The 12,788-nt window shown below is 43.7% G+C and overlaps 1 protein-coding gene across 1 annotated transcript in view; it reads left to right on the forward strand.

Moving 5' to 3' along the window:
- Window positions 1–11,822, forward strand: part of ARL14EP (ARF like GTPase 14 effector protein) — a 76,452-nt gene extending 64,630 nt beyond the window's left edge. The window contains exon 4 of the mRNA XM_069221979.1: window positions 11,064–11,822. Within this exon, the coding sequence (XP_069078080.1) occupies window positions 11,064–11,292 (229 nt within the window). The 3' untranslated portion in view covers window positions 11,293–11,822. The remainder of the gene's footprint in view (window positions 1–11,063) is intronic.
- The last annotated feature ends 966 nt before the right edge of the window (window positions 11,823–12,788 follow it).

The raw sequence follows: 12,788 nt of genomic DNA on the forward strand, positions 1-12,788 counted from the left end.
ACGCCCATGCGCAATGGAGACAAAAGGAGGAGTCACTCGGTCCCGTGACTCGAAAGACTTCTTCGAAGAAAAACAACTTGTGACACTCCGGCCCAACACCAGATGGCGAGCTATTGCAAAACATGCGAATCTACAGCGACTGATGCCACGAACAGATGTACACTGGGTAAGTGACATTTTCATTCCCATTTTAAAGTACCTGCCGTTTTGGGAAAAGTCACGGCTTACTCCATTTTATGTGAAGTTATGGTATGGTTTAATTGTATTGTAATTACGAGGTTCATGACAGCCCAGTGTCTGTGATTTTGTCAAATATAAGTGTTGCACTTATTCATCCTGTGTCCATTTTAGTGTCCTGCATTTTGTAATACTCTATCAATCGTTTATGGCGTTTGTACTGAAGTTAGTGGAATGTTTTGCAATATTAACAGTATTGTCCTGGATACAGACACTGTTTTCTTGCTGTTTATAATCTAGTTGTTATTCCGTTCGTGGACAGTTTGCACATTTGTAGGATAGAATTCATATAGGAGCAACCATTGTTTGTGGGGATAGATTTTACAGTATAGGAACAACAGTGTAATTTATTCTGGTAAGTATGGTCATTTAACTCTATAGTATAGATGTGTGTTCATTTGGACAATCAAATTATGTATTGTGGTCCTGTCTTGTAAAGAGGACCCTAATGTTGTCCTTTTACTTGTTGCTATCATTGAGTGCCAGGGCTATTCCTGTTCGTTGTTCCTTGGCCCACGTAGACCCTGAGAAATGTGGCTCTTATAATCTTATCCATCTTGTCTGTTGGGTGGTGAGAGAAGACGTTTAGGTTTACTTGTGAGTGTTGGATGTTCTTGGTTTGATTGATAAGGGGTACCAAAGTTATACTTGTCAGTCTTCTCTGGTACTTTCAGGTTAGAAACACTAAGGCCTTCACCAGCCTTTTCAGTTAACGGTGATCACTAATGGCTCATATCTTTGATGGAAGTAAATTCCACATTTTAACAGTTTGTACAAAGAGGGAGGTGTCACTAGCTTTTAGGTCGAGCGCGCAAGCGCTCTGATGTGTTGTAATCTATCTGTGGCCTCTTAACCCCGCACGCCCATCACTATCGCTCGTTCATGGGCTTGCCTTTCAAAAATCCTTTGTTATCATTGGCAAATGCTTTACGGTTGTCCCTTCCTGGGCAGTTTTGTTACCGCCTTGGCCATCGACCTTGTTACATGGATAATTGTACGTTTGCTGATGAGTTTGACTGGGAGTGAACTCCTTTTTCCTTTTGTCTCTCTCCTTCGCGCTCACAGCGGCCGTGACGCTTTGCATTGGCTTGTTTATGTCAACTGTTTTACTTTCCATTTTTAATTTGTGGCAAGAAAAGTCCAGTTGGAAATTTACAACGCTAATGGCTCTAACTCGAGCAAATGCGAGACCCATTGTTTTTCTTGTAGTTAGTTATGGATAGTTAGGGTGCTGATCTAGAGCATAGTGTTTTTTTTTTTTTTTTGTGAGTTTCACTTAGTCTTCCTGTGTAGAAAATCTGGGTGGACATTGAGTTAAGCGGTCGTGCTGCACCATGCCGTCGGTGGCGTTAACACCACCGACAGTGTGGTGGAGCAGAACTGCCAAATTATGATCACAGCGGTAAATGGGCTGCAAAGCTGGCAGTTCACAGTCTGTATCGCCAGGGCGGTGGGGCCGCCTGGCCGATGGAATTATGAGTCTCCTTTCTGCAAGGGATTTCCGTGGTGGCAGCGACCAGGAAATCCCTGGCGGAAAGGATACCGAAACAGCCACATCCACCCTCCCACCCCCGAACCCCATAGACACCACAGTCCCCCTAACCCCATACATACCCCACCCCAGTCCACACATGCACACTCACATATCCACGCACACACATACACACGTCCACGACACCCCCACTGACATGCATTCACCCAGGTACATGCACGCACACAAACACCCTCCCCTCCATACACACACATTCACACCCCCATTCAGGTACAAAACGCTCAACTTCCCATCCTCCCACCCCCTCCCTCCCACATTCCCCCTCCCCCCCCCACCCCTGGTCAAGCGATCACCTTACCTGCTCGCGGTGGTTGTCGGAGAGGGAACGGGGTCCATGGGGCCTGCTCTGCCAGCACCACCCGTCACCAGAACACCGCCACGCCGATTACAAAGTTGTAATACAGCGGGCGGTCTTGTGATGATGTGACGATGCCAGCTGAGCAACCTCCACTAGACTAGTATGACTGCTGGCAGCTCTCCGCCCAGTTTATGGCAGATAGCTGCTAGGAGTCATAAGATGGCGGTCTCAAGACCGCCAACACTGCTGGTCTCCTGGCTGGCGTGACTTTGGCGGTCAACTGTTTTGACCGCCAAAGTCATAATGATGGCCCTGCTCTCCTTCTACTTATTGCCTTATGTGTAATGCAGAGTACTTTGAAAGTATACCTTTTAGCAACAGGGAGCTAGTGAAGACCCTTGCAAGCAAGAGAGATGTGTGGCTCATGTTCAGTCTCCAACTAGGGGCAATAAGGAAGGATAACCATTGTAATTTGGAAATCATTTTCAACTCTGTCTACTGTGGTAAAGAACACCATGGTTGAGGTCAAGTCAGGGTCTCCTGATGGGCCTGATTATGTTCTACCTGTGAATGCTAGCCTTTTAAGTCCATGGATTGGTCCATACTATATCCTTGTAAACAGCTTAATTTGACGGTTATATGGAAGAACACTCTGGTACTAGTACTGTCACATCTGTTTATTACCTATTGTCCCATCGCTTTATTACCTTACTGGCCAAAGTTGTTGACAAATTCTGAAACCTTCAGCTCTCGTAGTATCTGGAGGAGAATAATTTTTTGGATGCCACTCGATGAGGGTTTAGAACAAACCATAGTACTGAAACTATTCTTGACATAAAAAGGAAGATTTTATATGGGCACCAAAACTAAAAGCCTTGGTAAACCTGTATACTCTGAAATTCCCATACTCCGCGGTTCTTTGCTTCTCACAGCCATACATATCTTGCATATATACTGTCCCACGCTCAAGACTAGTTATTAAATACACTGTGTAGAAGTCAGAGATGTGTAAACATAGAAAAGCCAAAGAATAAGGATCAAATGGTAGTGTGATGAACAGCAAACATACTAAAATGTACCAGAATGAAATATGAATATAATAAGATATTTTAGCTATTGTAGCTCATCGAAAGGCCATAGACCCAAATAGGAGGAACAACGTTTATTGGTCAACTCTGGCACATCATGGCTTACTATCAGTTTACCAAGTTGTAGATAATACGCAGACATGAGTATTGTTTGTATAATTATCTGCTTACCTTTTAAGGAAACAGAAAATAACTTAATGAAACAATGTATTTCTGATAAAGTATTAGCAATTAAGAAACTATCAAGTGATCTCTCAGAGCGAACTATATCAGCTCAGCTCAGTTTGTTTTTGAAATTCTTTAGAATATTTCAATCCACACCTGTATGAATCTGGCCTGGTGTGTGGTGAGTACCCATGGTGTTACACCTTATACCAGGTCCAGGTATCCCCTAATAGTGAAGTGTAGGCAGTAACTAGGAAGCCAGGGCTCTCTAGATGTAACTGTGGATGAGCAGCCAAGACTGACTTAGGAGACATGCAAAGCTTATGCAATACACTATAGTCACACAACACTTATACACATGAAAGAACCACACAGTGTTACAAACAAATAAAGGGACCTAGTAGAACACACATACTAAAATATAAAATACGGTATAGGGAATACCCTACTTGGAGGTAAGTGAACACACTATTATATACACATTAGCAATCAGTAAGTAGAATAGAACGCAATAGGTATTGGTAAAAGGAATAGTGAGGGCCGATGGGGAAGGCCGAACCACATACTAAAAAAAAATGGAATGTGAAAGGCAGTCCCCCACCCAAGGAACTGGAATCAGTAGAGGGGAGCTGGAGGAACTAGGAACCCCAAGAGGTGAGTACCACGGTGCCCCCACCCAGCGACCAGGAGAAAAGAAGTAAGTACCTGGTTTTCCCCAAAACCAACAGGAGGACTTTGCTAAAGGACTGTGCAAGACCCAGACAAGACTGGAAGCAACCTAAGGTGGATCCTGACAGAAAAGGACCTGCAAATAAAGAGGACCAATGTCCGGTGGTGGCAGAAGCCACTACCCACCCTTCTGTGGATGCAGAACTAGGTCGACGGTGGATGATGAAAGTCAGCAGTGCAGCACAGGAGCAGAAGAGGAGTTCCAGAAGTGATGCAAGTGATGTCCCACATCGGTGGTCATGATGCAGTCAGTGGTGCTGGAAAACTACCAACAAGCCATGGCAAATGCAAGAGTTGGAGTGGACGGTTTTTCAAGGCTGAAGAGGACCAGCAAGGCCCAGAGGACTCGACCCAAGGAGAGGATTCTGAGGTGACCCTCAGCAGCTGGGAGAGTCCCAAGAAGAGGAGGCAGCCCCACAGGCAGCAGGCACAGGAGTCGCAGTGAGGCCACCCAGCACGCCTGGAGAAATGTCCCACGTCACTGCAGCAGCAGACAGGAGTCTGTGCATTGCAGAAAGAAGTGCTGGGGGCTGGGGCTACATGGAGCCTGAAGATCCCTTGGTGGAGGAACAAACGAGCTTTGGTAGCTGCAGGAGCACAGGGGTACTGTCCTGCAAGGAGAGGCAAGGGCTTACCATCTCCCAAGTTGGACAGCTGGTAAAAAGGACCAAGGGGACCACTCCAGAACACCACCTGTGATGTTGGATCCACGTAGCTCCTTCACTTCAAAGGAGATTCCTTCTTGCTTCTTGTGCAGGCTGAAGACTCTTCACCCTCAGAGGATGCACAGCTGGGGAAATGTTACAGTTGCTGGAAGGAGCCAGAGAAACAATGTTGCAGAGCAGAGTTGTCGATGGGGTTGCAGTGTGTCAGTTCCTGGCGGGTCCAGTTGCAGTCCAGGTGACCAGAAGATGAAGTAAACGATGCACTGGGTCCTGCTGGAATCTTGCACGTCGAATCTGAGGACCCACCCAAGAGGGAGACCCTAAATAGCTCAGGAAAGGGGATTGGTCACCTAGCAGGGTGACCACCTAACAAGAGGAGTCTGTGATGTCACCCGCATGACCTGGCCACTCAGATGCTCCCAGGGGCCTCTGCCTACCTTGGATTCAAGATAGCAGAGTCAAGTGTCCACCTAGAGGAGCTCTGGGCACCACACCTGGGGTGGTGATGGATAGGGGAGTGGTCACTCTCTTTTTCATTGTCCAGTTTCGTGCCAGAGCAGGGACCTGCGGTCCCTGGACTGATGTGAACCGGTTTATGCAAGGAGGGCACCAAATGTGCCCTTCAAAGCATACCGGTGGCTTGGGGAGGCTACCCCTCCCAAGATACTCCTATTTCCAAGGGAGAGGGTGTTACTCTCCCACAGGAAATCCTTTGTTCTGCCTTCCTCTGCCTGAGCTGGTCAAGCAGCAGAAGGGCAAAAGGGGTGGCAGCAGCACGGGAAGCCCAGAAATCCCCAGAAGACTAGTAGTAGCAAAGCTGGGGGTCCTCTAAGTAGCCCCGAGAGTGCTTGGAATCATACAACCAATACTAGCAACAGTATTGGGGTATGATTCCGACATGTTTGATATCAAACATGCGTAGGTTTGGAGGTACCATTATGTAGCTGGACACAGAGTGACCTGTGTCCAGTACACAGGTAAAATGGCTTCCCCGCACTTACGAAGTCCAGTGTAATGATCTTGAGTTCGTGTTACCAACCTTACTCATGCAGGGGTGCCCTCACTCGCAGTTACCTGCACCCTACCCTCTGGGCTAGGAGGGCCTGCCATGGTAGGAGTGACTTATAGTGACCTGGTGCAGTGACCTGTAGTGAAAGGGTGCATGCACTGTTTCATGTAGGTTGCAGTTGAAGGCCTGCAAACATATTTTGCATTGGCTCCCATGGGTGGCACAATACATGCTGCAGCCCATGGGGAACCCCTGGTGCCCCAAATCCCTGGGTGCCTACGTATCGTATACTAGGGACTTAAATGGGGACCCCAGTATGCCAGTTGTGGGGTTTGCTAAGTCCTGTGTCAAAGTAGCAGTAAACAAGGTAAGACTACATAAATGTGTCCAACCTTTTCCTCAAAAACTCTCACGTTCTGAGATGAGGCTATTACTGGGATTACAAAATCTTAAATCTGTCACGAATAATGAGGACAGTGAGGATTCCTTCAGCTCACAGAAGAGGTCAGAGGGAGATGTTTCGCCAGGCTCTCCAGAAGGTACACAGAAAAGCCATAAAAAGACTTCATAAGGCACTTCCTACAGAGAGGGAAAAAAAATATGGAAAAAGACCCTCAACTCTCTTCAACTCTGACAGTACATCAGAGAGACAATCATAACCTTGCAATGGGGGTGTATGAAAACCGCCTGTAAAATGATCATTCACAGGAATTACTTTGAGGTGGTGGAAGACGGTGTTGACTATTATTACCTCATCTATGAAAGGCCTCGTCTGTGATGGCCTCATCTACGATGGTCATCTATGACGGTCGTCTAAACAGTCATCTACAGTGATTGTCTAAGACGGTCATCTACAGCGGTCTGTGATGGCCTCATCTACGATGGTCATCAGCTAGGGCCTCATCTATGACGGTCGTCTACGACGGTCATGTATAGTGGTCGTCTATAGTCTATCTATGATGGACGTCTATGACGGTCATCTATGATAGTTGTCTACGACGGTCATCTACAGTGGCCGTCTACGACAGTCATCTATGACGGTCGTCTATGGTGGTTGTCTATGACTGTCATCTATATTGGTCGCCTACGACGGTCATCTACTAAGGTGGTGGTGTTCTAAGGTGGTGGTGGTCGACGACGGCTTCGTTTATGGTGGTCTTCGTCGACGGCTTCATCTACGGTGGTTGTCGACAACGACCTCGTCTATGAGAGTCTCATCTATGATGGTTGTCTATGACATCCTTGGCCTTGTCTCTGTATGCTTTGTCGATGACAGCCTTGTCTAGGACTGCATCCCCTACGAAGGCCTCGTCTGCGCCGAATGCCTTGTCAACAACAAACATTGTCTACATGAGGCTAGTCATTTACATCCGCCTCGTCGAACTTGATCACAATACAAATTAAGACGAAAACACGTCAACCAGAGCAAAACACATAATCCAGAATCATTTAGTGTCAAGCATTGAGGTACCAATCTGAGGATGTCTTCAGCAGTCAATATATTGAGGGGCAATATATGGAGCAACTACACCACTCCGCCTCCAACTGCAGAGCATGGGTCAGGTCCATGTATCTCATACTAGAGCTTCAGAGCATATTACAGCCGCGACTGATGGATTTATTTGGGGGTTTCCTTACCCTTCGGAGCGAGCAACCAAACACTTCCACTTTCCTATAGCAAACAAGATGTTTCTTTTTTGTTTATGAATTTAAATAGGAAAGCTGTAAAACCTATTCTAATTGCTATCAAGGAGGAATTACAATAATGGAACCCCCCATCATTCATAATTCTGCCTAACAGCAGGGACACGTTCTCATCTAGGTTGAAACTACTGTACAGGCTGCCACTTCACTGGTAATACGGGGCAGGTATAGCCACCAGATGTGGTCAGACATGGTCACATAAATAAAATGTTTGCCGAAAGATGGAAAAAAAGAAATGCTGTTGTGGAGTGAGATATCAGCATAGACTGTGCTATGTATAAAGCTTCAATAGTATTTCCACAACTGGCAGGGTCAGTGGTCCTTTGATATTAAAGATCAAGGGCACAACATTTAAAAATTTGAGGTACAAATATAACTAATATTTAATAGTACCATGCCGACGAACTGTATGCCATGCATGTTGACGACTACTTGCAAGTAGTCAATGGTGACTCTTGACACTGCATGATCTTATGGGGCATTGCAATTTCAAATTAAACAATCTTTAGAGGGACCCAAAAAAAAGACAATTATCCATTGACAAGTTTCTGACTTAGCAATCCTCTCAGTAGCATTTAGGCTAGCAACGCTCTGGTGGTGATTACACCATCCAGTGGGGAAAAAACGTTCCAAAATTTTTGTCATCTATGACAGAAAATAGCATCGGACAAATAAGTCCTGGATCTCGTCATATATACATATATGTTGCAGTTCACCCAGATTCCGCCATCTACTTTCGGAAGGAAGTGCTAGCTACTCTGACCAAAGGATCCATAGAGAGAACCCCACATTCTCAGCAAGAAAGAGGCCTCTATTCTTGCTTTTGCCTCATAAGCCACAAAACAGAGGAGTGTCCATCCATCATACACTTCCAGAAATTAACAAATATTTCCGGAAACAATCCCTTTTTATGATCTCCTTCACATAGGTGATGGAAGCTCTACTCTGGTAGTCTCAGACTACAAATACTTCCCTGGAAAGCTGAGGCAGTCATCTACAGAACCTCTAATTTGAGGAAAGTGGTCTCTGCTCCAGAAGAGCATACATATCACTCAACTAGATCTCGAAGCCAGTTGTTCGGTCCCCAAATTTTCCTGCAAATGTAGCAGAGTCTTCGGTGTAAGTTCGCAAGGACAGTACTACCAGCATGCAATATGTGACTAAACAAAGCAGCACAAGATCCTTGGTGCTGTCCAAGGAAGACCAGGAAATTTGGTGTCTGCTAATGACACACAGGATAACTCTTCGGTCTGAACATAGTCCCTGGACTAGAAATCTCATAGCAGACATGCTAAACAAAACTGGAAACAGCCTCCAAGAAGGAGAATTTGATAATTCGGCTCTAAGCATGATGATCTTGTTCTGGGCAAACTGGCTCTACATCCCTTCGCAACAAACGAAACCTGCAAACGCCAGTTCTGTGCAAGTTGGCATCCACATCCAGGATCTTGGTGGAATGCCTTTCGACAGATGCTCCAGGATCTATATCTACCTTTTCCCCAATACCTTTAATACCAGAGATTCTCACCAAGAGGAAAGGAAAGCAAAGCAGTGTTCTCTTGTCCTGATAGCCCCCAGGTGGCTAGATCAGCATTGGTTCACTGAGCTTCTCCTGCTATCAGAATACAACCTTTGATGATAAACTAAGGCCAGGCCCTTCATCCTGACCGGACTTCTTTTCCTCTTAGCCGCACAGCTACTAAATTCCATCAATCCAAAGATCTCAATATTCCTCAGGACTGCAGGTGTATTCTCTCCGAGTCAAGGAGGAGGCCACATAAACGTTAATGGGAAAGTGTCTGCCTGTGGCGCCAGAAAATCAAACCTACATTCTCTACCTGCATAATCGGGCAAATAACTATTCTATCTCCTATCACTAGCTCAGTCACAGTTGGTACACGCGTCCGCTAAGGTACAGCTTACAGCAATATCAAGATATAGCTGTTTATCACATTTTTATTTTCTACTCTTGCAGAATCATCAAACAATTTATAAAAGATTTATTCAGTGTTTTCCTACAGAAAAGGCTGCTTCCTCGGACTGACACCTGAACATACTTCTATTTCAACTCACGAAGAGTTAATTCAAATCCATTCTCCAAGCACACCTCATATTTCCTGCATGGAAGGTTGTCTTGTTACTTACACTCACCTCGAAAAGTAGGGTAGAGAAGATGCAGGCTTTCTCAACACAAGAGCCATCTTGCGTCTCGCAGGCAGTTTAGTTCTTCTCTGAACCAGTCCACAAATGTATTCCCATGGTTCCTTCAGATTTTGCCTCAATGAGCCAATAATATTTCGGACTTTTCTCCTGAATTCAACATCGCCAGCTGAGAGTTCTATTCATACTCTAGGTAACAAGTGATATCTACAATTTCTACTTACATCGCACTAAACAACACATGTGAATTGACCTGTTGGACTCAGTCACACTCGTAAGGGTGCTCCAGTCACAATGGCAACCATCGCTGAATGAATTTCAGCAGCAATCCAGTTCTGCCACTCAGACTAGCAATCCACTCACAGAGAAAAGTAGGGTGCATTCAAATGGGCCAGTTCCACTTCAACTACTTTGTTTGCGTAAGTACCTCTGGAGAAGATGTGTTGTGATGCGACTTGGAAAAGTGTGCATTATTCATGCAGCATTATTACTTGGAATCGGTGCAGCGCAATCATACAGCTGTTGGATTGGTTTTACTATAACACTTATTTCATTAAGGGGATCCTCTTTTGGTTCCATGTGTTTATGTATTCATGCAGATTTCAATGTAGGATGTGTATATATGTGGAGATATATATATTTTGCATATGAATGTTATGTATATATTTTCTACCCACTATTTGCGCTAATAGTATAAGATCTAAAAATACAGTAACTGCTTGCTATTCAAGCATGTGAATCTATGAAAGATCCAATACTGGAGAAGAAATTAAGTTACTTACCTGTAACTGCTGTTCTCCAGTATTGGTATCTTTCATAGATTCACATGCGACCCACCCTCCTCCCCAGAGAGGCTCCCTTTATAGCTCGGACTATCTATTCCCACTTGTGCTTGCAAATCTGAGGGACCCGGCCTCTGTTGGGAGTGTTATAGTTCACGTTTGGTCCTTCTTTGAAAAAGGGCATGGATAGGCTTTTAAACTGACGTTTTCATTGCCATTATAGCCTATGATAGTGATATGTGTGTGTGTGTGTGTGTGTGTGTGTGTGTGTGTGTGTGTGTATATATATATATATATATATATATATATATATATACACACACACACACACACACAGGCATGTTAATCTATGAAAGATACCAATACTGGAGAACTGAAGTTACAGGTAAGTAGCTTATTTTCTTCTTGGCCCAGTGCTACTCATTAAAGTAACTTTAAGATCCGACAGCATGACACTAAATGTCATTATTAGTTATGTCTCGGAGCGTTCCAGGCAGGAGAATGTATGTTGTCATGTAGGCTCCACTGATCTCCCTATACAGAAAAATCAAACCAAGGACAGGTCATTTATTTAAACGTTTTTTCCTCAAGGTCATAACTTATTTTGATGCTTTAACACAAAATAACATTCATGTTAGTGTATGCAAACTTAATTGCGATGTCTTCTATTACAGGCAAACATTGACATCCAAGAGTAAAGTGTATGACAACCAAGGACTTCTGCTTTTCAACGGAATGGATCTTTGTGACTGCCTCGATGAAGATTGTCTGGGCTGCTTCTATGCTTGTCCTAACTGTGGGTCGAACAAATGTGGAGCTGAATGCCGCTGTGACCGCAAGTGGATATATGAACAAATTGAAATTGAAGGAGGGGAGGTTGTTCGTAATAAACATGTGGGATAATTAGAAAATGTTAGGACCCAGTTTTTGTTGCATTTGAATTGTAGTGAATGAGTGTTCAAAGAAGGAAAACTGGGTTGTATGGAGTAAATAATACAACTAGCATGATCTCCTGTGAGGGACCTTTGCCTAACAGTGGGGGAAAAAAGCTCAGGGAGACCTTTGGCGTTCCAACAAAAGGTGTTTCAACTTTTTATTTGTTCTACGTTTAAGCTCTGTCTGCAGGGATTAGGTGTTGTAGTAGCTACTGAGTATGCCACCTTGCAAAGCAAGACTTTTGAGCATGGTCCAACCAAGCCATGGGTTCTTCAGGGTCCTGCCTCTAAACACAGATCTCAGCCAGAACAGGAGGACTTTACAAACTCTGTATCTCATGAGGATGAAAATGGGCTCCCTAGTGTTAACATATAAAGGGGCAAAATTGTAACTCTAGTTGACTGTTCTGCTGTGAGAGTGTACACTTATGTTGGATTCATGGTGTTAAAGAAATATTTATACAAATATGCGCTAATAAAAATATTTTTTCAAAATGGGTATGTGCATCATCAAATTATGCTGTTACACGTTTTTATTAAGAGTATATCTTTTTCTAGCAGTGAAAGCTCATATTTTGAATACTACTTACAGTAACAAATATCTTTATCTTCCCAAATCTTGTAAATGTCTGTGAATGCTTGTAATATTGGCTTTATACAGTTTGAAACTGACTACTGTATTCTTTCTTTGTCTACAAGCACTTTTTATTTTCTCTGACTCCTAGATGAGTTTATTTAGCATGTTTTTTTCTTTCTTTTACTGAGTTGTGCAGCATTAGTGGGACAGAAATGTACAGTTTCATTGACGGCTATAGCTTTATATTCTACATATGCGTGCACACAGGTGGGTGCGAGTGTGTGTGTGTGTGTGTGTGTGTGTGTGTGTGTGTGTGTATATATATATATATATATATTTGGGAAAATCACATTACTCCATATAATTTGCCAAATTCTGAAGTTATAGTCTCTTGAAAATGTCAGGCCATCATTCCGTATATTAATTCTTGATTTGCTCATAGAAGGAGGTAGCCATTCTTAGATCAGTGTGACTTCTCCAATCAAGCTCACCAAGTAAATGGTGCGCACTGTTGTTGAATGCTTGCACTTGATTCTTGGTCTTGCACTGCCCGCCATATTAACTATGCAGCCCAAAAGTCCCCATTTTTTAAAACTTGTGTATTTAAAAGGATTCTATTTTGTTTGCTGAATGTTTGCTAATTGCTTTTTTGGGTGTATAGCTTATTTTTGTATTGAGCACCAACACAAAGAACTTGTATTAAAATGGCTTTGAAAATTAAATGGGAAATATTTCCCATTCAATCAATTGTGTTCTGTGTAATTAAAACATATTTTTTGTCTGTATGTTTAAGTGCCTGCACACCTGGTTAGTGTTTTTTGTTGTACAAAATAAATATATTTGTTAAATAGGTTTTCCTGCTTCTCTGAATTCCGTTTAGTGATTGC

The sequence above is a fragment of the Pleurodeles waltl genome, chromosome 3_1, assembly GCF_031143425.1.
Source record: "Pleurodeles waltl isolate 20211129_DDA chromosome 3_1, aPleWal1.hap1.20221129, whole genome shotgun sequence".
Lineage (NCBI taxonomy): Eukaryota > Metazoa > Chordata > Amphibia > Caudata > Salamandridae > Pleurodeles > Pleurodeles waltl.